At 39.5% G+C, this 26,792-nt stretch overlaps 2 protein-coding genes across 2 annotated transcripts in view; one reads left to right on the forward strand and one right to left on the reverse strand.

Annotated features, from left to right (window-relative positions):
• The window catches only part of EFHC2 (EF-hand domain containing 2), a 203,224-nt gene that overhangs the window by 46,206 nt on the left and 130,226 nt on the right, over nucleotides 1–26,792 (forward strand). Inside the window, 1 exon segment of the mRNA XM_060137356.1 lies at nucleotides 2,798–2,991. Within this exon segment, the coding sequence (XP_059993339.1) occupies nucleotides 2,798–2,991 (194 nt within the window).
• On the reverse strand, nucleotides 23,619–25,643 carry LOC132513921 (putative deoxyribonuclease TATDN2). Its single transcript, XM_060138564.1, has one exon. It carries the CDS (start codon nucleotides 25,446–25,448, stop codon nucleotides 23,619–23,621), a length of 1,830 nt encoding a protein of 609 aa, XP_059994547.1. The 5' UTR covers nucleotides 25,449–25,643.

The raw sequence follows: 26,792 nt of genomic DNA on the forward strand, positions 1-26,792 counted from the left end.
TCTGTCTGACTTAGCATAATGCCCTCAAGGTCCGTCCATGTTGTGGCAGGATTTCATTTTTGTGTGTGTGTGTGTGTGTGTGTGGTACATGGCCCTCTCACTGTTGTGGCCTCTTCCATTGCGGAGCACAGGCTCAGTGGCCATGGCTCACGGGCCTAGCCGCTCCACGGCATGTGGGATCCTCCCGGACCGGGGCATGAACCCATGTCCCCTGCATCAGCAGGCGGACTCTCAACCACTGTGCCACCAGGGAAGCCCAGGATTTCATTTTTTTATGGCTGAATAATATCCATTGTATATACATATATACACCACATTTTCTTTATTCATTCATCGTCAGTGGCCACTTAGGTTGTTTCTGTGTTTTGGCTATTGTAAAGAATGCTGCAGATGGACATGTGGTACACATATCATTTTAAATTAGTGTTTCCGTTTTCTTTGGATAAATACCCAGAAGTGGAATTGCTGAGTCATATGGTAGTTCTATTTTTAATTTTTTAAAGAACTTCCACACACACCAATTTATATTCCCACCAACAATGCACAAGGATTCCCTTTTCTCCACATCCTTGCCAACACTTGTTATTTCTTATCTTTTTGACAGTAACCATCCCAACAGGTGTGTGGTGATATCTCATTGTGGGTTTGCTTTGCATTTCCCTGATGATTAGTGATGTTGAGCATCTTTTCATGTACCTGTTGGCCATTTGTATGTCTTCTTTGGAAAAACGTGTATTCAGATCCTCTGTCCATTTTTTAATCACACTTTCTTTTTGCCATTGAGTTGTATGAGTTCTTTATATATTTTGGATATTAACTTGTTATCAGATATATTATTTGCAAATATTTTACCTCATTTCATAGGTTGCCTTGAAACGAAGTATTTTCAAACGTCCTTTCAGAATTCCTGCCAACGCGTCATGCTTTGCAGGAGGCTATCGCTCTGGCGTATATAATCCTGGCAAAGTATAAAGTTCAAGAAGCAAATTCAGGATACTGGTTACCTCTGGAGAGGGAGGCAAGGGGCATGAACTCTGAGAGCGGGCTTTATTTGTTTCTTTTTTTTAATATTTTAATTTCATTGGAGTGTAGTTGATTTACAATGTTGTGTTAGTTTCAGGTATACAGCAAAGTGATTCAGATTCTTTTCTCATATAGGTTATCACAGAATATTGAGTAGAGTTCCCTGTGCTATTTATACGGTAGGTCCTTGTTGGTTATCTATCTTATATATAGTAGTATTTGTATGTTCATCTACAAGTATCATATATCACTCATATGTGGAATCTAATTTAAAAAAGATACAAATGAACTTATTTACAAAACAGAAACAGACACAGATATCGAAATCAGGAGCTTGGGATAAGAGAGTGCTTTAATTGTATCTGAAATGTTTTATATTTTATACAGGGCTGTGGTGTACATGGATGTTCATGATATGATATGCATATGATACAACAAATATCATATATCATAATAAATGTATACGATCTTTATTGTATCATATATCATATATTACCTTGGATATTATATTAACTTGAATATGCTGCTTATTTCCATGCTTATATTATCCATAAATAATACGGTATTTTTGAATGTTTTCAGACTTTATGTAAGTGAAATGATCAAATTTTGTGTGCCTTTCTACTACCTTTTTTTTGCTTGACATTTTTTTGAGATTTGTCCGTATCGATGCATATAATTTTAGACCTCTGTATTAATATTGATATTAATTGAAGTATCTTTTTTGCTATTGATGGACATTTAGATTGTTTCCTATTTTTCACTCTTACCAACACTGCTGTAACAAATAATCTGATCTATAGCTCCCCATGCACGGTGCAAAAGATATTTAGAGGCTTTCCTGGTGGCGCAGTGGTTGAGAGTCCGCCTGCCGATGCAGGGGACACGGGTTCGTGCCCCGGTCCGGGAAGATCCCACATGCCGCGGAGCGGCTGGGCCCGTGAGCCATGGCCTCTGAGCCTGCGCATCCAGAGCCTGTGCTCAGCAACGGGAGAGGCCACAGCAGTGAGAGGCCCACATACCGCAAAAAAAAAAAAAGAAAAAAAAAAATTTAGGAGTGGACTTGCTAGGCCTCAGGCCATATACACCTTTCACTTTGCTAGGTATTGCCATGTCTTTCCTCAGAGGGATTTTTCTGTTTTACTTTCCTACTAGCAGTGCCTGCATGTTGGTGTTGGCCCACATTTTGCCAATCCTTGGTAGCATTATCTAGGCTTTGCCCTCTCTGCCCAGATCCTCAGAAGAGATGGGAGGGGAGTGGAGAAGAGGGAGAGCAAGGTTCTACAATTAGGAGGAGAATGTCAGCTCTGACGAATTTCCTGTGACATTTACTTTAATGAGGAAAAGATTTTATTCTCTGTTTTGATGAAAATAATATTTAGACTTCTGTGGGAAAACTGTTACATTTTTACTCTGAAGTAGAGGAGTTTTTTTTTTTTTCCTGTTTACATTCTTGGCAAATAAGCAGAATAGACCAATTAGCAAGCTAATGTCCTAAATGTTCACTTACAGTAATAATTTTTAAATGTTTTAAAGTAGCATGGAGCATTGGGTTTATTCTTATTGCTTTTCAAGGTTTTGAATTTGTTAAAATGAATTGAATTTAAAATGAGACACAACTTTATGATGAAGATTGATCATAATTATTTGCCACTCTCATTTGCATTTTGTAATGGGAAAATAAATGATGGGAAATGTGTTTACCTTTTCAAACAAATAAGAAAAGTCACAAAGAGTAACTTTGGCCATTTTATGTTGTCTCTTGTGTTCACAGATGGGAAAAGAGAAATTCCACAAATCTCAACATTGGGGCTTTTGCAACAATGTTAGGATGCTGGTGAGTGAAGATAAACCAGGAATAGGTGGAGAACTGCTTCTCGGACAAAAGATAAAGCCAAAACATAGTGTATTTCCTAAAGGAATGGGAACTGATTCACCATCCTGGGTGGCTTTTGATAAACAGGGTAAGTCACATGACACTGGGAGAAATGCAGTCTTAAAATGTTACATGTACTAAATATTAAGTAGATGTGAGAAAATAAGAGTCCTCAATGTAAATGTAAATGTTCATCTGAAATGACACATTCTAGAACAAAAGTACCCTAAACAAAGAAAAGTTATCCCTGCTCCTGTTTCTGACTAGGTACATTGGCTGCAGGATGCTTAATGTTCATCACCTTTCTTGGCTAATGTTATCAACCTTTCTCTCATCTCTTGCCCTGGACAGGATAATGTCCTTCTACAGACTGTAAGAGTCTGGTCAGACTGCCACTTTTGCTTAGTGATTGCCATTAACTAAAGAATTTTGTTTGATTCTGAATGTGCCATTGAATACAACGGGAAAATGCCTTCTCTTCTTTTCTCCATACTAATTATGGTTCATCCCTGAGGACCATAGGGTGACATGGCATGAATTGTAGAAGTGAAGGAAAGAGGTGCTATTATTAGACAAGAGTCTGAACTTTTTAGTGATATGTGTTTGTATACATAACACATGCACGTATACTGGCATATTGACAGTTGTAGAAGGCGATCCTTTTGAGTATCTTAAAAAGAGACTAAGATCAAAGGGGAAAAACCCAAGGTGACCAGTTATTTTCCACAAGGCAGCTATATGGATATGCTCTGTTTATCACACAACCTTGTATCATGGCCCCATGGTCTGTTCTCCAAAAAAGAACTTGTTATTGGATTATTTAGGTGCTGTAATTAAAAAATAACTCAGGACTAAAGAATTCAAACTGTAGTATGCTAAGTTTACCAGGAAGTTTTTAGCAGCCTTAGCATGGATTGGTTGGCAATACTTTGATTCCAATTAAAATGTCTTCAAATTCGGTAGAAGTGACATATCCCACGTCATCTGAGTTAGGGTCAATCAATTAGAGCACATATTTCTTTTGAAGCCCCATTCTGACACTTATGGAGATCTAACAGACCACGGGAAAGCTTCTTTCCTCGGAAACCATCTCTACTTTGAACGTGGACCAATATTTTTCTTTTTTTTGATTATTTTCAGTACCTGGCTTAGTGCTGGACCCAGAGTTCAGAAGCAGTCTCTGGGCTGACTGACTTGGGTAGATCATGCATGACTTCCTGTTAACGTCACTCTTACAGGTGTTTGCACATCATCATTCTAGAATATTTAATTTTCAAGGGTCAAACAAAAGATTCTATTTTTACTTCTTGTGTCAAAAAGAGGGTATTGACAATAGTGTAATCCACCACTGAATAATGTAGGCCACCATATATTAAACTATTCTCTTGCATTTAAAGTTGAAAATTCATTTTATTTCATGTTTTTCTCAGTATTTAATATGTGCCTTTCGAGCCTATTTTATAGCCCTTTAATTACTTATAAAATTATGTAGAATATTTCATGAAGTTGGAATAATTTTAGCTTTAAACTACTTGAGAAAATGAAGAGCTTGCTCATTTCAGGCCTAACTAAATGCGACATAATTCTTTCAGTTATTTTGTTGGTCAACTTCAATTAAATATTCATTGAGCTTTAAATGAGACACTAAGACTATGAAATATTTACGTGCTCTGATGAGATTGTGAACTTCAGATTGGATCCTGGTTAATACCCAGAGCAAATTATAAAGCACTTTCTGCATTTGTGGTTCAACAAAACAAGTCAACACCTGTTAATCATTTTTCTTGAAAATGAGACACTTTAAACTCGTTGCCAGTTTTTCCAACGGCTTTTAATCATAACAATATACCTAGGGTTCCATTCTCAAGCAATACAAAGTAGAAATAAAGGCAGTTCTTTGGAAAGTGCATCAAAATTAATATTTGCAGTAGATGCTCTTGGTGCCCACCCAGACCCATGATAGGGGTGGGGCACCCCTCCCCAACAGCTGTAGCAAGTGCTTTGGCAAACAACTCACACCTGTAACCCTCCATGGAGTGTTGCTCTCGGCCAATGGGCATTGCATCACCCAGAGAGGTAACCTGGGAGGTTACACTGGCCCCCTCATCACAGGACCGGGTAGCAAATGGCTGACTGATTTGTCAAGGGTAAAAGGCTGAGCTTCTTTAAGGTGAGACAACTCTGTGTTGTGATTTAGGCCCATAGCCCCTTGTGGCATTAAGCCTCGGCAAAGCTTCATGTGAGAATGCATCCTCGCTTGGATCATTTCTCTTCCTTTGGCTGTTCCCCTCACTCCCTTACAGGTTTCTCCCAAGAGTACGCCCTTAATAAATCACACACACCTAAATCCCTGTTTTAGGTTCTGCTTCTATGGAGCCCAACCTAAGACAATGTTCCAGTTTCTATCCATAATTCTAAAAGTGACCATCAAAATGCTCTGCTCAGGCAGACCATCAAATTACAAGCAGAAAAGATGCTATTTGCAGTCACGCAGAAGAGCCAGCATTTATCATCCTGCCTGGCCCTCATGGCAGACATTTCTAGCCATTTATCTTTTCTTCACTCTCCCCTTCATTCTTATGGAGAGAACACTAGTTTTATTCAGGCTGGAGACGTGCCCACTTACAGGTGTTCACCTCCCCGAGGCTCCCTGCAGCTAGGGCTGGCCACTTGGCTCACTTCTAGCCAATGATATGTGAGTTAAGGTTTATTGGGTGGGGCTCCTGGGAAACGTATTTTTCTAATTAAAGGAGTCAGGCTCAGCTGGTATGTTTTTCCTGCCCTTCGCCCTGCCTTGTTTTCCTCTCTGGCACTAGGACATAATTCCTTGGGGGCACATCAGCCATCTTGTGACTGCAGCAGAGATACAGGGAATCTAGGGCCCCGATGGCATCATGCAGCCACTGTTTCAGGCCTGGGCTGTGTCTCTCCGGACTTCTTGTTAAATTAGAAAAATCAGCCCCTATTTCAGAGGTTCTCAACCCAGGGAGGCGTCTAGAAATGTGTGGAGGTGTTTTAAGTTGTCGCAATGACGCGAAGCAGCACTGGACTAGGATAAAGCAAGTGAGGCACTTGTCTTGGGTACAGAATTTAAGGGGCACCCCAAAACTCAGTAACCCGCCAGATAATATTTTAATGAAATCTCTTAAAAATTAATGCAAAAAATTCAGGTTGAATAAAATGCCAGCATGTTATAATAAAGACAGGATCAGTAACTGCCATGCTGAGCCATACTGGAGCCTGAGGCAAAAAGAAAAGTCAGTAGCACTGATTCTATATTTGTTTAACGTGGTGCTATTTTGTTCATTATGGATTTCTGGCATTAGTTTTGATGTTTTAAATTGCCTCGCCCTAGGGCCAGACCTGACCCAGAGGTGCTGCTGCTATTTGAGCAGCTGGGGGCCAGCCTTGTATTTTACGTCCTGCACCGTGGGGAGGGCAACCCCCCACCGGGCAGAGTATTCTGCCTAAAATGCCAGTACTGCTCCCATTGAGAAACACAGTCCTAACTTGCTTAAAACCCTTGGCAGTGGGAGGATTTATGCAAATAGCCAAACATAATTTTGCCTGATACTGCACCTACTGCCCAAAGACTAGTTATTTCGTTGAATTCATTTAAATACAAGCAAGCACACATTCATTCAACCAGTTAGTTCCAGTCATCATCCCAGCACCTCTATCAGGAAGAAGCAAACGTGGATGATCGTTCTCATTTTATAAATGAGGAATCATTGGCAAGAAGTGGGGCAGGGGCAGGGTTCTGATTGTGGCGTATTCACCTTATGCGTCTGAGCCTGAGTTTCCTTGACCCTGACGTGGGGCTTGGCTAGCTGGTTGCTAATACCCCTTTACCTCTAGCAGTCTCTGCCTAAGTCTTGAGTCTCAGTCTGTGGCATGTAGTCTATGACTACAGGGAAATTCATCCTAGAACTGAGCCCAGACCCTGAATCTCCTGGCCTGGGGCTCTTTCTAATTACATCAGGCACCTACTGCTTCATTGTTGATTGAAGTTGGGCACTTTGTAGTTTATAATGTGTCGCCGTTGCTATCGTTACCTGCTTTTATAAAAAAGTCAGACTAGTTAGAAATACTCAAATGACTGTTTTTTAATGACTTTTATCTGGATGTTAAGCATCATTTACATACTCTACAATTATACACTCATTTCTCTTCATTTGTCAATGGCTCCTAGTTAGCCTAATTTGTTGGCTGATTTGCAAATGACTCTATTATAGTAGTAAGTGGCAGGATAAAGGTTGATCCTATGGGGTATTATGCATGCATTTAGAAATATTTCATTTTTTCCATCTACTGTATACATAATAATTATAATCAAAACTACTGACCACAGAATTAGAATTTTAATAACTGCATTCATTGACATTGAGTTTATGATGAGCTGATTATTTAGTACTGTTTGGATCTCTATGCTTTGAACAATATGAAAACAAAAATTTAAAGTATAATTTGATCTCTTGGGTCACCTTGATGTATTTTTTTAATTGAACAAGTTGGTTTATTATTCCTTGCAGTGAGGGAAAACATATACCCTGAGTAACTGTGGGATGTCTAAGTAAGCAGGTGTTAGAAAAGACTTACTATAAGATTTGGGCTTGTGTTAGGTAATTTTGGAGAGGATCGAAGGAAGTGAGGCCTTGCTCTGGATTGGGTGCTCTCAGGAAGCGGGGGTACTTCTATGACTGTGTATCTTTTTTAAAAAATTGAAGTATAGTTGCTGTACAATATTATGTAAGTTACAGGTGTACAATATAGTGAGTCACAATTTTTAAAGGTTGTATTCCATCCATTTACAGTTATTATAAAATATTGGCTATATTCCCTATGTTGTACAATATATTCTGGCAGCTTATTTTATACCTAATAGTTTGTGCCTCTTAGTCCCCTACTCCCAGTGCCCCTCCCCACTTCCCTCTCCCCACTGGTAACCACTAGTTTGTTCTCTATATCTGTGAGTCTGCTTCTTTTCTGTAATAGTCACTAGTTTATTGTGTTTTTTAGATTCCACCTATAAGTGATATCATACAGTGTTTGTCTTTCTCTGTCTGACTTACCTTACTTAGCATAATGCCCTCCAAGTTCATCCATGTTGCTGCAAATGGCAAAAATTTTCATTCTTTTTTATGGCTGAGTAGTATTACATTGTGTGTGTGTGTGTGTGTGTGTGTGTGTGTGTGTACACACCACTTCTTCTTTATCCATTTATCTGCTGATGGACACTTAGGTTGCTTCCATAGCTTGGCAATTGTAAATAATACCACTGTGAACATTGGGGTGCATGTAACTTTTCGAATTAGTGGTTTTGGTTTTTTCTCAGATACATATTCAGGAGTGGAATTGCTGGGTCCTATGGTAGTTCTGTTTTTAGTTTTTGAGAACCCTCCATACTATTTCCACAGTGGCTGCACCAGTTTACATTCCCACCAAAAGTATACGAGGGTTCCCTTTTCTCCACACCCTCACCAACACTTGTTATTTGTTGTCTTTGTGATAGTAGCCATTCTGATAGATTTGAGTTGATGTCTTATTGTGGTTTTGCATTACCCTGATGATTAGTGACGTTGAGCATCTTTTCATGTGCCTGTTGGCCATCTGCATTCCTCTTTGGAAAAATGTCTGTTCAGTTCTTCTGCCCATTTTTTATGACTGTGTATCTTAATAAATCTCATTTATGGGGACAGCAGACTAGAGCGAGGCTACATCTGTAATTGGGAGATAAGCGGCCATCACTCCCATGAGCTAGGACAGGAGGATATTTGGCATTTTGTGGCTTGGACGATGTTTATGTTCTGTCTGTGTTTAGATGTAGCTACGGAGTGGTCTGTTTTTTTGGTCTTGATCCACTGTGGTCACAGAGCAGCCTTGTCTGAGGATGGTATTTTCCGGAAGTGTTCATGTTCAGTGGGAGAACACCAAGGCTTTGCTGTGGCTGCCAGACCAGCCTGTAGCAGCACCAAGGCCAGCTGATAGTGCCAGGCTGGCTCCTGCATGTCAGGGGCTGCTTTTCTCCTTACCCAATACCAGCCAAACTTTTTAGTTTTCCCACAGGGGATCAAGGAGCGATCAAGTAGGCTAGAATTTTGTATTGGCAAAGAACAATACATGACTACAGATCCTTGAAGTTTTGCCTAAAGCCAATTAGGAATGTTACAAAATATAATCAGCATATATAAAAATAAAATACAATTAAAAATTTAAAAATAACTAGAAAATGTGTCAGATACTATACCTTTAAACCATACCCAAAAGGTCAAATGAAAAATTTCCATAGGTCTATGTGACTGTCAGATTATCTGAAACCTGTTAGAATCATTTCATAAAAGATACCGATATGTATAATTATAACACAATGTGCTTGTAATACATTGCCATTTAAGTCCCATGTTTTAGGTCACAGTTACATAATCTTCACCTACTGAGCTTTAAAGATGAAATCAAAAGGCTTGCCTGGGGCTGCCCTGGTGGCGCAGTGGTTGAGAGTCCGCCTGCCGATGCGGGGGACGCGGGTTCGTGCCCGGTCCGGGAGGATCCCACGTGCCGCGGAGCGACTGGGCCCGTGAGCCATGGCCACTGAGCCTGCGCGTCCGGAGCCTGTGCTCCGCAGCGGGAGAGGCCACGACAGTGAGGGGCCCACATACCGCAAAAAACAAAACAAAACAAAAGGCTTGCCTGAAATCAAACATGTCATACCCCAAATTCTCAACTGTATATTCTGCATCTATTTCTAAAACACAAAATTACCTTCTTTAAATTTATGTTAAACTGATAAAGTTTCTAATTTCATCATGCATTATGGCTTTCTTTAATCTTTTGAAATTCAGAAGGCGTTTAATAAAAACTCCCAAATCTGGAATAAATGTTTTTGGAATAAAAAGAATGAGGTTCATAAATGAGTCTCTGACTGAAGAAGAGAGAGTTCTTCCTCCCCTCTTTTCTAAAACCTAGAGTGTGGTTACCAGGCAAAATTTTAAGACCCTTTAAAAGGGTTATACTTTTTATCAATAAGTAGGCCTGTGGCTTATTCGCATTAGCCCAAAGTTAAAATTGTCTTTTTGAGCTTAAACCTGAGTAGATACCACTACACACCCATTAGAATGGCTATAACTTAAAAAGACTGACAATACCAAGTGCTGACAAGGATGTTAAGAAACTGAAACTTCTATATATTCCTGGAGGGAATATAAAATGGTACTGCCATTTTGGAAGACAGTTTGGGAGTTTCTTAAATAGTTAAATATATGCTAACACATGACTCAGTTAATTCCACTCCTACATATATTTCTAAGAGAAATTAAAACATATGTTCACACAAAAACTTGTATGTGAATGATTATAGCGTCATTATTCATAATAGCCCAAAACAGTGAACAACCCAAATGTCCATCAACTGATGAATGGATGAACAAAATGTGGTATAGCCATACAATGGAAACTATTTGTCAATAAAAAGAAACTACTGGTATATAGTACAATATGGATAAACCTCAGAAACATACTAAGTAAAAGAAAGCAGACACAGAAGGCTTCATATTGTATGATTCCATCTATCTGAAATTCTAAAAAAAGGCAAATATATCAGAGAAAGCCGATCAGTAGTTGCCTGGGGTTGGCAGTGGGAGAGGGAATGTTTTGGGGGTGATAGAAGTGTTCTAAACTGGATTGTGGTGATGATCACACAGGTCTATAAATTTATGAAAAGTCATTGAACTGTATACTGACAAGAGGTGAGTTTATGGCATATAAATTACAGTTTAATATATTAGTCTAGGACTGCCATAACAAAATACCATAGACTGGGTGCCTTGAACCACAGAAATTTATTTTCTCATAGTTCTGGGTGTTAGAAGTCCAAGATCACGGTGCTGGCAGGGTTGGTTTCTCTTAAGGCCTCTCTCCTGGGGTTGCAGATGGCCGCCCTCTTGCTGCCTCTTCACATGGCTATTCTCTGTACATACTGATTTATTTTTTTTTTTGAACACAAAAATCTTTGTCATGTATAACATTTTAGATCACAAATTAGGAACTGATAGTTACTGTTTGATTTGTTGACTTATATTTTAGGCTGATTTATATTTTGATCTGAATTTTTAATCTATACAGCAATGTTTATTTATTAAAAACTACTTCCCTCTCTGAATTCAGACCAGCCGCAGGTTTATTGGAAACATTTAAAAGATTATTTACCTTCCTGAATTTTGTATTTTCAGGATTCTACCCTATAGTAAGCTCACCCTTTTTTAACACTGATGGTGGGTGATGGTACAAATACTGACTATATAATCTATGTTCTTTTTTAAAAAAATATTTTTGAAATAATTTTGTACTTACAGGAAATCACAAAAATGGCACAAGACAGTTCCTGTGTCTCTTTTCCCAGCTTTTCCCAACAACAGCATCTTATACAATTATAGTACATTATCAAAACCAGGAAATTGACATTAGTATAATACTAAACTTGCAGACCTTAATTGAATTTCACCAGTTTTTACATGCACTCATATTTCCCCTTTAGTTTTTATAGTTCTGTGAAATTTTATCACAGGTACGGATTCATGTAACCACCACCACAATCAGGACACAGAAAACTGTATTCCTCTAGGATTTTGTTGTTTGAGTCTTTATTTTAATCAACTTTACTGAGGTATAACTTGTATATGATAAAATGTACCCATTTTAAGCATACAGTCCCATGAGTTCTAACAAATGTATACACAGGTAACCATACCCCAGACACCATATAGAACATCTCTACCACCCTAGACAGTTCCCTCATGCCCCCTTCCATTCAGCCCTCCTCCATGGCTCTGACTTGCATCACTATAGTTTTGCCTATTCTTGAACTTCATATAAATGGAATCTTATAGTGTGTCTCCTCTGGAGTCTGGCTCACTGTTTGGGATTTAAGATTTGAGGCACAGCTTTATGCTATGTATGTATATAAAGAAAGTGCAGCCAATTCACATGTAATAATTCACCATGGCAGATTTCTGGTTACTTTTATAATTGTTTTTCATTCTCTGGATTGATATTCCTTTATTTTTAAACATGCTGGTTTTTATTTTTTTCAAATAAATTGCTCTCCTAACTCCCTTCAGAGGTTTAAAAACATTTAGCATTGTTAATTTCTAAATTTAAACATGTTAGAATTGTTCATATCCTTCTACTTATTTTAATTATGCTCCTCTATTTAAATACCTATTCTGAGTATGAAATTCATTGTGGTGTTTAGTGTGGTAATAGTTCTTTTAATAAAGAGGATTCATCAGGGACACATGTCATTATCATAAACCTTTTATCAGAGGTACAAATAATTGAGGGCGCATGGCTGTTCATTCTAGGACATCAGAAATGGGGAGGTGGCAGGGAGGGCATGAATTCCACATTATTGAAAGGGGGACAGAAATACTTATCTCCATTCTTTTTTCAATGTTGTCCCACTTCCTTTTCTTATATCCCATCTCTCAACCTCCTTAATCTTTCCCCTTCCATTCTTTTGACCTCTTTCTCTATTTCTTTTTCTCTCTTATTGGACTTCGTCTGTCTCTTCATCCTCATTCTCTTTCCTTCCATGCATTTTTATTCGTCTTCCATCAAGTGTGCCCTATTTAACTTTCTTCCCTTTGCCTACTTTGTCTTCCTCTGTCCCAGGCCTTGCAATTGCTGACTTCTCTTCTTAGGAAAGTAGAATTATCATCATCATCATCATCATCATCATCATCATCATTATTGCCAGGGTCTTTTCCTTTCCCTTTACCTGTAGGATTGAACCCAGGATATGTATGTCTCCCCAAATGGAGCATTGTTTGAATGAACTCTGTGTACATTGGTTGGGGTATCCCTTGGGAACATGGTCCTCCTGCAACACCCCTGTAATAGGAGGCTCTCTGGTGTAGGGGAGAGAGCAAGGGTTTCAGTCAGACAGATGGGTTCAAAACCTGGATTTACCATTTATTACGTATTTCATCTGGGCATGTTTTTAACCTCTCTTGGTCTTAATTCCCTCATCTGTCAAGTAAGAGTAACAAACCTATCTTAGAATTGCCGTGAGCATCAGATGGACAATGCACATCAAGTGTCCAGCTCATCGCATGTAGTCCTGAAGAATTAACTCTCCTCCTTTGCTTAAGGCCTGGCTTATTTTCTTACGTGGGGTAGGGAGGACGGTGTTCCTAGGGGAAGTGAAGCCTAAGCTCGGACTATCCCAGTCATCACCTGTGCTGCAGAATTCTTGCATTTTTCTTTGGCACAAATTCTGCCATATTCCAGAAGAATCCGTTTGGAGATGCCACCATTGAGACCAGTGAATTCTAAAAAGTAGCCATTAAGCTATCGATGCATTGCTCTTTCCAGTTGTTCCCCAGTGTTCCGTTTATTCTGTGGGTATTAAGGTAGTTTAAAAAGTCTTCTATTGTTTAATAAGAGAGTTTGTCATGTGTCTTCTATTTTAGCAAATTCACTTAATGGTCTTTTAGGGGAAAGGTGATAAATAACTACATTTATTATTGTTTTACTTTTTCACTATTCTGAACTAATAGCAGTCAGTAATAGACTACTACAATTGTATTTACATTCCGATTATTCTAAACTCAAAGATTTTACACCATTGTCAACTAGGTTCTAGAAACTTCATGTAGGCCCTTTTATGTTTAATCAAAATTTTACTTCCTTCGTAGTCTACTCTGTTGTTTCCCTCCTTTTTAGCCTAAAATATAAAATCTGTTTTTGAGTGTATTTTATTCTATCTCTGGTTCTACTTGTTGATTTTTTTCATCTGGTGCTTCAGGGCATTTATTTATTTTTTTATTTTAAACTTTTTATTGAAATATAGTTGATTTATAATATTGTATTAGTTTCAGGTATATAACATAGGGATTCAATACTTTTATAGATTGAATTGCCATTTCAGGTTATTATAAAATAAATAATGGCTGTATTTCCCTGTGCTATATAATATATCCTAGTTGCTTATTTATTTTATAGATAGGTGTTTGTATCTCTTAAAACCTACCCTTATCTTGCCCCCCCCCTCCCGACTGGTAACCAGTAGTTTGTTCTCTATATCTGTGAGTCTGTTTGTGATATTAATTCATTTTATTTTTTAGATTCCACATATCAGTGATAACATACAGTATTTGTCTTTTTTTTGACTTACTTCACTAAGCCTAATACCCTCTAGGTCTATCCACATTGTTGCAAATGGCAGAATTCCATTCTTTTTTATGGCTGAGTAGTATTCCATTGTGTGTCTGTATATATCACATCTTCTTTATCCATTCATATGTTGATAAACACTTGGATTGCTTCCATATTTTGGCTATTGTAAATAATTCTACTGTTAACATTGGGGTGCATGTATTTTTTTGAATTAGTGTTTTTGGTTTTTTTCAGATACATACCCAGGAGTGGAATTTCTGGATCATGTGATAGTTCTATTTTTAGTTTTTTGAGGAAACTCCTTAATTTCTTCCATAGTGGCTGCTCCAATTTACACTCCCACCAGCAGTGTACAAGGGTTCCCCTTTCTCTGCATCCTCGCCAACATTTGTTATTTGTAGACTTTTTTGATGATAGCCATTCTGACAGGTATGAGGTGATGTCTCATTGTGGTTTTGGTTTGCATTTCTCTGATGATTATCAGAGCATTTATTTTGACATTTGTGTTTGAATTTCAAAAATAAAGCTGTTTTTCAATTCTGGTCTAGTTGGCTTTTACAGTCAGCTTTATTAATTGAAGCTTTGGTTCTTACTGATATGTAATGGGGATAATATTATTAATGTGTGTTCCCAGCTTTCTCCTTTTCCCCACACCCTGCCTGCTGAACAAAAATTTGTCTTTGCTCATTCCACTCCCCCGCCACCCCGCTCCATCCTCTAAGGATTCTTCTGAGTTTTTCAGTAAGATTCTCAGGCTTTGGGGGATGCAGAAAAGGGAGAAGGGCTGGAAAGAGCTGGGGGGAGGAGAGAGAGAGGGAGAGAGATGTCTTAGCGCTGATGGTGAGGAAATGTGAGACTGACAAGACTTGAAAAAGAGAGGAAAGGCATTTTTGTGAGAAGTGGAGATGTGGAGCATAAATTGGATCACCTTTAGAGTTTCTTCAGGGAGCTAAGGTGAGACAGAGTTTTCAATTGCTGTTGGTTGCTCAGCCTTTTCTTGGACTATATTACCATGCTGGGCCTGGCCCACATTGGCTCATTATTTGAGTTCCATCTAAATGTTAAGTCACTAAATTATATATTTTTGTTTATATTTAAACAAGTAAGAGAGCCACCATTACCCTCTGTCACTGATCAGTTGACCCCGGTCCTCTCTTGTTTCCCTCTGAAATCTCCCTTTCATCAGTCTCCTTTTGAAGGCCACTGCTGCTATCCTATTTCATATCTTTCATCCAGAGAGTAGCCTCTTCAGCGCCATCCCTGCCTTCAGTCTGATTCCCCTTTCAACTGCCCACTCTGCTACAGGGTTAACTTTCTAAAATATTTAGAATCCTTTGACTTAGCTTTGCATGGCCTCGGGACCACCTGTCTTTTGGCTCTTGTACCTTACTCATCTCATCTCCTCTGCCACCCCTTCCCCACTCAGCCCTCAGCCACACAAAATGACTCACAGGACCCCACATACCATATACTACCATGCTCTTGTAACTTTGTACATGCTGTTCCCTCCACAGAGAATGCCCTTACCCACCTGTCCACGCATGCAGTTCTTCTTTCATCTCTCAGCCTTGAAGGCTCATTTCACTTGTCACCTCCACTGTGATGCGTTCTTCTTGATGCTCTCTCAGGTGGTTCGCACTTCCCCCTCCTACTGGAGCATTTTCAGACCCCTGTTAGAATCGCCCTGTTACTCTTCTCTGTGTCCTTCACTGAGCTGGAGTGTGGTGGGGATTTTGTGGCAGTTCAGGACATAATGCTTAACCTCTGAAGGTGGCCTCTGAAGCTAGGCAGTGTGAGTTCTAACCCCAGCTGTCCTATTCTCTTATCTCGAGACCTTGGGTAAATTATTTAACTTCCTAAACCTTGACTTCTGTAAAACAAGGATCACGATATTACCTATTTTAGAGCTGTGTTGTGAGGAGTAAATGAGATAGAGTGTAAAAGAACTTAACACATTGCCTGACCCGTTATAACTACTTAATCAGAGTTGGCTATTTTCATTTATCTTTGAATTCTCAGAGCCTAGCACAGTGCCTGACACATCACAGGTGCTCAGCGATGAATGGCTTTGTAAGAATATTATTTTGTCTCTCCTAATGACTTTATCTCCAGCGCATTATAATTATTTGGTGGTACCATTCCCTGTTTTGCAATTATTTGCATACAGTCTAATCTCCCTTACTTGACTGTGTAATCCTTGTAGCTGGAGAGATTGTTTTATTGAATGCTGTACACTCCGCATAGAGCTTTGAACTTAGCAGGTGCTCTGTAACTGGGTTGGTCTATGTTACTTTTGATACAGGAGCCTTTCCATATGAAGTATCCATTTTGTGATCTCAGCTGTTGATGCACTTGTGGGAAGTAAGTGACATACTTTGAAACCAGTAGGACAATCTAATGTACAGGGGAATCCAGTTTATTGAGTAATTATTAGAAGTATAGAATAGATTCTTTCGATTGGAGGAGAACATAAAAGGCATCTTATCTAAGCATCTTTCTTCTTACTCTTTTGGGAGGAATCCAGCCTTTTAAAGTACATAATATCTCCAAATGATGGCAAGAAAGAGTGTTTTTGCCTCAGGTCCCATTATTATTCCCTCTGAAAAAATATATATAAAATACTTGGTAAATTATATATATATATATATTTACCAAATATTTGTCTTTTATATTGTAGGTGCTGTTTTTCTTTTGTGTCTTTAATATTGAATATTTGAATATTCATTTTTCTCTATTCAGTTTATGAAACCCCATGATTAGCAATGGGATTTGTGTTGGATAGGGTTACCCCCTTCTTCTCAACCTAATTATTTTTCCAGGAAGACTTATTTTTAAGCAGTGGGTCTGAACCTCTTCTCTTAGTAATATCAAGTGTTTTTAAATTGCTTTGCCCAATAGATTCCATAAGGATGTGAAAAGACAATTTTAGATGTGGTTTTGACAGTATTTTTAAGCTTCTAGCTTTGCATCCTACACTGATTTATATATTATTCAGTATTTTTATACATTCATTTTCTCTCCAAAGTGCTGTTATATATACATAATTTTCTTAATCCTTTAAATAGTGCTGCACTGTCCTGTGGTGAGCAAGTGTTGATTTTCTAATTTTTGCTAAAAGGTTAACCAGGGAACAAAGACTTTAAGTGGTTTGCACCAGTTATGTGGTTAATTAGTGATACAGCTACAAGAATAATATTCTAGCGTTCTAGTCACATCTTTTTCCCCTTTTATAAACCATAAAATCAGGTCTTAAGAAGAAGCAGACAAGTAAAAATAAATTTGATGAATGCTTATACTGTCCATATAGGTTAGGTGCATTTCATCTTAAACCCACCTAGATTTAGTCATGAAAATTGGAGCATAAATTATAAATGGATTCATGATGATAATATTTTTATAATACGAAAAATTTCTGGAAATCATCTTTCTATAGTTTGTATTTTTTGTCATTTTTAAATTGAATTTACCTTTATTGACCATCTCTTATGTTCAACAAGCTAAATGAGATTCAGATTTGTATAACTTGAATTTTCTAAAATGATATGCCTATTTAAACACAGTATCCATAGGAACATAAATTTATCAAAAAAAAGTGAGGAAAAAATGAGAATTTGGAGTGAGATTATAACTTAGGCACTGATGTTTAGATGAACCTCTCCACCTTCACAATCCCAGTTAAATGACTTCAAAATTTTTAAATACGGAGAAACCATAATAGTGTTGGAGGCCAGGGAGGAGGTCCATCTTCTTGTTGCAAACTGTGAAGAATTTCCACTAGATACAGTGCAGATGAAATCATATTGAAGAATTATACCAAAACCAACATGCAATTTCACTTCCTAAGAAAGTGACAAGAATTGAGTTGGGGCCTTAGGACAACCTGTAGGGGCTTCCACTTGGCTTACTTTCACAGCTATTGATGGATTAAGAGTGTCACTAGGAGGCCCAGGAATAGTCACACTGAGGGAAAAAGCAGGCCCTGCATTAGGGCGTTTCTCTGATGCGACAGGCAATGCACACGAAGGACTGGTTATATTCGCTCTGTTCCCGGAGTGGAGGTCAGGTCAATTTATAAAATTTTTGTGTGGAAAAATCTGAAGTTTTTCCTTAAGGGGACTCTCCATGGCCCCAATTCCGTCCCTGCTTCCCTTAACATTCATGTATATGAATTTCTATCAACCAGCTTCCCACTGAGAGGAAGAATCAGAACATTGGAATGGACGCTGAAGGAAGGAAAGAAGACCTGCCCACCCTATTTTTAGAAAAACATCAGCCTGGATAGACTGCTCTTTGTTCAAGAATGAACAAAGAAACCCAACAGAAGGTTTCTGAAAAGGCTCTGCGGTGTAAATGGAGGAGAACATAGTATTTAAAAGGCAGAGGAAAAACAATATTTATTTTAAAAATATGCCTTCTATAGGAAAATGAATATTTTTGATAATGATTTGCTTTGTGCTTTCTATTGAGTGCAAAGAAGTATACAAAACAAAGTAAGCATTTAAAGCAAACTGAAGTGAAGTCTAGAAGGAGAAAAGAGAATACGTTTAAAATATTGTTGAATGAGACTGTAGGTGAAAAGGAAAGGGAACTTGCTGGAGGAGGAAGAAATGTGAGGAAACTAAAAAGCATTATATGTAGTAAAATTTAAAAAAAAAGAAACTGGAGAAAATGAGATGAGTAATGGAAAAGGCAAACTTGAGAAATTCTCCCAGAATGCAGAGGAAAAGGTCAGATATGAGAGCTTGAGATAGGTAATGAAAGGTTGGACAGAGGATGGAGCTCTTATAATATATAGACAATTGTTCCGAAAGAATTAGAAGCTAGATTAAAAGCAACCAAATCAGTTAAGCATGCCATAAAAAAACAATAAAAACAAAACCAACTTTCTGGACTATAAAAACACACAGATCTACAGATCAAATGCTTACCGTGTACCAGAGAAAACAACAAAAAAAGAGACCAATAATTAGATATAGTCTGGCGTTTTTTATGTTAATGTCAAGGATAAAGCAAATTAATTACCTAGCATCCTGAGAGAAAAAGTAGTTTAACCCCCAAAGAAGGAGAAGTTGACATCAGAATTCTCTGCAGTCTTAAATGCCAGAAGACAGGGAAGCAATGTCTATAACTTTTAGGGGAAAATGTTTGTGACCCACAAATTCTAGACTCAGCCAAGGTGGTATTAGTGAAAGCCACAGAAGGATGTTCTCAGATATATGATTTCTCACAAATATGCCGTCCACATACTTTTCCTGAGAAAGTTGCTTGAACATGTACTCCAGCCAGTTGTAAAGCAAATTAAACAGTTCAACCATGAGGGAAGTCATGAAATAAAAGGGTTAGTGGTGAGCAATGGAAACAAACTTATAAGTAATTATAAAATATAAATAAAGTTGAAAACAGTGTAAACATTTTAAATGTTTATTGAAAGATAAAAGCACAATAAATAATAATAAAATGACAAATGCAAGATAGGGATATAAAAAGAAAAAATATAGTATTTTTCACCATTCAAGGGAGTTGTTCCAATAGATGTTAATTTTTTGCTATTCACACTTGAACTGACAATTCTTTACAAATTAAAAGTAACAATGAATAGAGTTGAAATCTCTCTCAATCAATGGGGAAAAAGGCTTCTTATATCATCTTTCTCTAGGACCTGTAAATATTCCTTCTTTTAACTCTGCTTAATAAACATATATACTTTGTGTTTTTAACTACATTAAAAAAGAAAAAAGACTTTTAAAGTAAAAATACACCAGAACATGAAAACTGTATATAGATTGGTGGCGGGATTTTGTGGCACATAAATCTTCAGTGAGTATGGGCATGAAAATATAATCATTTTTTTAAAGTATATATAATTTGGCATAATGAAAATATGAATTTCTCAAAAGTATACACAATTTGACATAGAATCACCATTATGTTAAGGAAAGACATTAACAAAACAGTGGGTTCTAGGTAGTAGAAATATCCTACACTTCTTTCTGTTCCTATTTTCATATTTTTGTAATGCATATGTATTAATTTTTATAGTGAGAAAATGAACTTCATTAAAATAAAAAGTCCTATAGATACAGCAGAGTTATAAGTAAGGCAGATTTATAATATTGAATGCTTTGTTCTTTCCCCCCCAAATTAAAAATAAACCAAGCATTTAATTAAGGCACTAGAAAAAGCATAACACAAAAAATTTCATCCGAGAACTGAAGGAAAAAATTAATAAATTTAAAAGCAGAATTTTGTAAATCAGTAAACAGAATAGATTTGAACAAGAAGTCAAGGAGTTGAGTCTTAAAAACAACAGAATTAACAAACTTCTAGACTTCTAGCTTATTTACTCAGGAAAGCAAACAAAAATACACAAAATAATGTATTTAAATCACAAATTCATAGGAAATAAAATGCACTGCTTATGCTAATTATAAAGTGAAGTGAATATTATAGTAAATATTAAGTAGCAAAGTTGACTCAAGGAGTACAACACTGGAATTGGCCAATAACTAGGGAAATATTAGAGAAAACCTCCAAAGAGTTACTCCAGTTGTTGAAGTGATTGTCTCTAAGTAGTAGGGTTGTGGACTTTTCCCCCCACTTTGTGCTCTTTGGTAGTCTCAAACCCGCATAGCACAGGGAGATCAGCTCCGTGCTCTGTGACTGCCTAGAGGGGTGGGATAGGGAGGGTGGGAGGGAGGGAGGGACATCTGGATCACGAGTTGTTTTTTTGTTCGTTTTTGTGGGTTTTTTGTGTTTTTTTGGTGGGTTTTTTTTGTTTGTGGTTTCTTTGGTTCTTGTTTTTTGTGGTTTTTTTCTTGTTTTTGTTTTTTACTAGTAACATGAATAGATGAAACAAGTGTTCTTTACTGTATTCAAGAAATAAGTAAAGGAAGATTGTGAGTTTTGACTTAGGCCACTCTGGATGTACTACACTCAGAAAAGACTATATTGCTCACTCCCGTTCCTAAAGAAATAAAGCTGAATTATGGCAAGGTTCTCTCCTGCACGTTAGAAACACTGCAGAGTATGGTCTGTGCATTTGCCATCAAAATTGTAGAGGGAGAGGAACAGGTAAGGAAAGTATTTTCTCCATATAAGAAGATCATTTTTTTTTTTGGAAAGGAAACTTACTTTAATTATAATATGTGTATATCCTGTTTATCTTGTTGATTGTGTGCTTACAAAAGCAACCGTTCATTCACACCCATTTTTAAAATGCTCACTTGGTAATGTCACTTTGCTAGAATCAGATGAATAACATGGTGTTCTCCACAGATCTTATGTTGTGAGAAAGGAATGTGATGAGTGGAGATATGCACAAAATGTGATAAGGGCATCACAACAGCAAGAGTGTGACTAAGGTCGTGTTTCCAAAGAACTTGAGCTCATTGAATTGTACCTCAAGTTAATCAAATTAATCTAGAAGTAACTTTGAGAAACACCTTCTTGGGTATTTGTGGCTCACATTAGCATATCACAGGAAATGTGAAATGAAAAAAAAATCTGAGGAACTTTGTACAACTCATTATTTACCAAAAGTGTGTGCCCATGGAACCCTCTTCCCTAAAATTGTTTATCACAAGCTCAGGGCTCCAGTGGGTTGAGGGACACACTGTGAACAATGTCTATTTAAAGTGTACATTAAATGGAAAAAAACCTTCCTAACTCAAAACATTGGCTTAATTTTTGAACATCTTCTGTCTTGAAAAATATAATCAAGTTGCACCTTTAACACTGCATCAGCTTCTTTCGTTCTACTAAGGAAAGTGAAGCACTTCAGCTACAGCTTTCTTCTTCTCAAAAGACTGGATTCCCAACAAAGGGGAAATCTATGCTATACTCAGTGTTATTTATAGGAAATATGAACTGTCAAGTTCCTGGTAGAGCTTGATCTTTTTCATTTATTTCTTTTATTATGGATGACATCTACCGGCAGAATATAGGTGGCCTTTCAACCTTGCCTTGCCTTGTAAATTAAAGAGGAATGCTAGAACTAGGATGGCTTATTACTCTATTCTCTTACTAATATCTGCCACCTCGCCCAAATACTATCATTAACTGCCAGGTGTTAACGAAGTTATTCATTCATATGTTAATCCAAGAAATCTTTGCTGAGTGCCTGCTCCGTTCCAGGCACTCTTCTAACATCGGGTGTATGTACAGTGTGAAGGAGACTAACAAGCTTGGAAACTTACAATATAGTGGGGAAGATAACCAATGAACACACATATCTATTAACAACACAATCTCAGACAGGGCTAAGTGCTAGGATTAAATCAAAATAGTAAGTCCAGGATTTTTTTTCCTCCCAGGTGAGGTGAACACTTACAGATTGGTGGTCAGGGAGGGCTTCTCTGTGGAGGAGACTTCTGAGCTGAGAACCAGATGGTGAGGAGCCAGCTGATTTTTCTGGATCCTCATAAATAGGCACAAAGGAAACTAGAGAAGTCTGAAGTATGCTGGGCCTCTTTTCATTGATTTAGTTTTCAAGAGTAAAAGAGATTTTCCATTTTAAAAATGGAATTTCTCATCCAGTAATCGGACTCCTAGACTTAGGTGTGTGCCTTGGATGGCAAAGCTAAATTTCCTAACTCAAATGTTTTCCTTAAAATGTGGGTTCATTTTAATTTCTCAAGGAGGAAGGCTGTTTGCCAAATGGGCAGCTGAAGCTCTTCTCTGTTTCTGCCCTTGTGGAGAATGGTATTTCTAAATGATATACATTTGGGCCTTGTTAAGAATCAGAGCAATTTGAATGAAGAGTTGCTATTACTAGTATGCTAGTTATCTGAAGAGCTTTGGAATTATCCAAGTGTGGGGAGGGAGTTCAGTTCAGATTCAAAACTCATCTCCTCAGTGGTTGTAAAATTCAACCGATTTGGCTCCCATCAATTCTAAGGTCCCCCACAGCCCTCCCTGGCACATTATGACTATTAACTAATTTTTATCTAAATTGATTTCCTCTTAGATGAAATGCTACTGTTGGTATATCTTTAGAAATAAGAAATTGCAAGTTGAACAGTCACTGAATTTACAAATTTAACAACAACCCATATGGACTATAGAATTCCTATAATAACAAATACATTTTGGGAATAAACGGAACAAATCACCTAGCTCACTTCTAAAATTCAACATTTCTTGCTTTGTTTTTTTTTTAAAGACAAGTAGGTGGGTGACTTTAGTCACCAACTGCTCAGAAACACAGGCTGCAGAGAACAGGGATTTGGATTAGCAAACCAGAACCTTATGGAACTCTTTCTTCTCTACTGACTACCCTGGCACAACTGGGCTGGAAGGAAACCCCTAATAACATCAAGGGCAGTTCCCCTTAGTCTTCCTCCCATCCCACTGCACCCCACCCTACCAGCCGGAAGCAGAAGTCTTATGAAGAAGTTTTGTGGAGAACATCCTGTCCTGGTTTCTTCTGTTCCAATGGGCTTGCCAAACACATCCTTGACCTGGGACACAGGCAGAGTTCAAACCAAGTCTATGTTGTCAGCCTGCTGGTCTCCCTTTTCTGGAAGACTCCTGACTGTGCCCTCTCTGCTTAAATATTGTAGAGGCGACTAGTGTTCTCTCGTAAGGTGGCCAAGGTGTGGGAGAGTGGCTGACCTTTGATTCTGGCAATCTCTTGAACCGTATGCAGGGCCAGGCCTGGGTGGGCAAGTGGGCAAAGGTTTTTGGGAACCCCACGAGGGATGAAGTAGGGAGCATCGGTTTCCACGACGATTCTCTCCAGTGGGATCTTTCTCACAGCATCGTGGACCTCCCAGGCAGAAGGGTAAGTCAGGACTCCAGTGAAGCCCACAGACATGTTGGGGAAGTAGTCCAGAAGGGGCTCGATGACTGCGTAACTGCCAATGAAGCAATGCCAATGGATCTTGTAGTCAGAGGGCATAATTTTTTTCAGGATGTCCCTCAGATCTTTCTCAGCTTCTCGGCAGTGGATCAGCACGGGCTTGTTTAAAGTGATGGCCAGCTGCAGCTGTCTCTCAAATATCTTTTGCTGCTGTGGGACAGGTGTGCTGCACTTATGGGAGTAATCCAAGCCAATTTCTCCATATGCTACAGCCTTGGGGTGCCGTAAGGCTTGCACAATATCTGTTTCGTGACTCATACGGTAGTAACGTGCAAAATGGGGGTGACAGCCAAAGGCCCCCCAGACCAGATCCTCTTTCAACAGCTCCACCCATATACCATCCTTCAGTGTGCGAGGATCACAGAAATCAGAGATGCAGCCATGAAATTCCTTAGGGAAGGAGCTGCTATATATTTTTCTGAACTTGTTAAACGTCCCTGTGAAAGACAACCTGGAATAGAGCATGTCCAGGTGACAATGGGTATCAATGAAACCCGCCTGTAGGCTTTTTTTCCAGTGGCTCCTTGGCAGGGAATGAGATGCATGTCCTCCCCGAGAACGTGATGGTGTCTCCTCTTGGAGATGGTGTCTCCTCTCCTTCATCCTGGCTTCTGAACTTCTGGAGAAATGAAATGAATGAGAATTTGGAGACTGATCTTCTTCTGATGACTTCAGTTCTCTGGACCAGGTTGGGGAGTACACTGGAAAATTGAAGGTATAACCACTCAAGAAACTCTGGCTGCTCTTCCCAGCCTGGGATGTGTTGCTGCTGCTGCTGCCGCCCATGGAGAGAAGGCAAGGAGGCTTGGGACTACTGGGCCAGTAGCTGGCAGAGTCATGCCAAGGACCACTATACAAATTAGGCCAGTAGGTGACAGGCTCAGCTGTGAAGGATGGAGGCCTTGAAATTCTTGCGGCACTGAGTGAGACTGGCTCCTCCTGAGGGGATCTGAAGGCAGAACTCTCATCCACGTCAGACCAGCCACCTCCTGAAGAAGGGTGCTCAATTACAATACTCTTATCTTGATGCTTCTGGATTTGTGAATGAGAGTCACGTCTGTCTAGAAATTTTAGGGCTGGAGAGCTGCCTTCAAAAATGAGTGCCCTTGGGTCACCAAGTGGCTTCTCACGATGTACCATCATTCTCCTGTCACAGAAGTCGCTTGTGTCTATCTTCTCTCTGACCTCTGAGGCAGACACTATTCTTTGAGGAGCAGAGAAGGGGACATCTGTGGCTGATCTTCCTCCAGAGCTGGGCTGCTGTCTTGGGCTCCAATTTGTATTAGTGGCAGCGTCTCCTTCTAACATCAATGTTCCCAGCATGCCCCGGATCGCCTTCACATATATCATTGAAGAGCTTTGGTCTTGCTGTCTACCCCAGCTTCTCTGGCCCTCGTCTGCTTCCTCAGTCTCATTATTCTGACCCTCAGCTATGGCTGCAAATTCAGGGTTTATGGAGCTATAGAAACTATGTTTGGAATTCCCCGTAAGGTTGTGGACATCCTTTGAAGAAGCCATTTCTTCTAGAACGGGGCTGGCAAAGCACAAAGGGGATGGCGCTGAGGCGATTCCACGCACGAGAGGAACCCGGAGTGCTCCGAATCAGGCAGTCTTTGGAGGCTGCTCCACCCACACGCGAACCTGAGGAATGGGAAGAGTATAAAGAGAAGATGAGGAGGTGGAATTTCCCTGACAGGATGAACCCCAGGAAACCTCGGCTTGAAGGCCACAAGGACCTCCTTCTGAGCTTTCAGGCACCCGGGCGGCTAGGCTCCCCTGGACGTAATGCACAGCCCTAAGCTGGCTGGCTGGAGGACGCCACGTCACTGGGCCCCCAGAGGCATCCGCGTTTGCTGGGGGCTCCTTGTGGTCCTTTACCTTGCGCCGCTCCCACCCCCGCGGCTTAGGGCACTTACTCCTTTCTTTCACTGGCCCATCACAGTTCTCCGTGTTCCAGAGATGTCAAAGTCCTTCTACTGAGTTTGTGATCTCAAAACTATTCGGAAAAGTCACAAAGATCCAGGATCGCCTGAAGGCTTGGCTCGGCGCCCAAGCCCTCAGCGAGCTCCCGAGAAAAATGGCAGCGACTTTTTTTTTTTTTTTACACAGTTACTTCCGGGGCGTCAAGGCACTTATGGGACATCAAAGCACTTCTGGGATTAGAAAGCTTTTCTATTTGGTTTGGAATACAAGGCCCTTGTGAGATGTCAGAGCCCTCGAAAAGGCTGCAAGGTAATTTAGGGACCCCACACAGGGGCCCCTGAGCTGGGCTGGTGGCCTAGAGGTCCAGGCTGCTGAGGGAGTACAGGAGGGCGGGGCTGAACCCAGCGCTGGAGGAGGTGGGGGGAGGGCACAGCTCCTTCCACCCACCTGCCCTGGCTACCGGAAGTACTCCTGCCACACAGGGTGCCCCCCCATTCTTCTACCTCAGGTCTGTTCCCTCCTCTCCACAGCTGTCCCTCGCACCCGTCCGCCCCTGCCTCATGTGCGTCGTAGCCAGCGCGCCACTGGAGTTGCCGCCATTGCTTGCTTTTTGTTACTGCCCCCCGCCCCTCGTGTGTGTCGCAGCCAGCCCGTCACTGGAGTTGCCGCCATTGCTTGCTTTTTGTTACTGCCCCCCGCCCCTCGTGTGCGTCGCAGCCAGCCCGTCACTGGAGTTGCCGCCACTGCTTGCTTTTTGTTACTTTCCTCCCACCCCTCCCACCAGTGTTTTTGAAAAGCATAATTATGGTTTATAAAGCATAGTTTAAATATACATGGTTTTGAAAACATAGTTGTAGTATGTTACCATTTTCAGTCCTGTGGTTTTTTTCACTCAACATTTGTGCATATCCTAAGCATTTCTCTTATTGCTGCATCGTT

The sequence above is a fragment of the Lagenorhynchus albirostris genome, chromosome X (genome assembly GCF_949774975.1).
Source record: "Lagenorhynchus albirostris chromosome X, mLagAlb1.1, whole genome shotgun sequence".
Classification (NCBI taxonomy): domain Eukaryota; kingdom Metazoa; phylum Chordata; class Mammalia; order Artiodactyla; family Delphinidae; genus Lagenorhynchus; species Lagenorhynchus albirostris.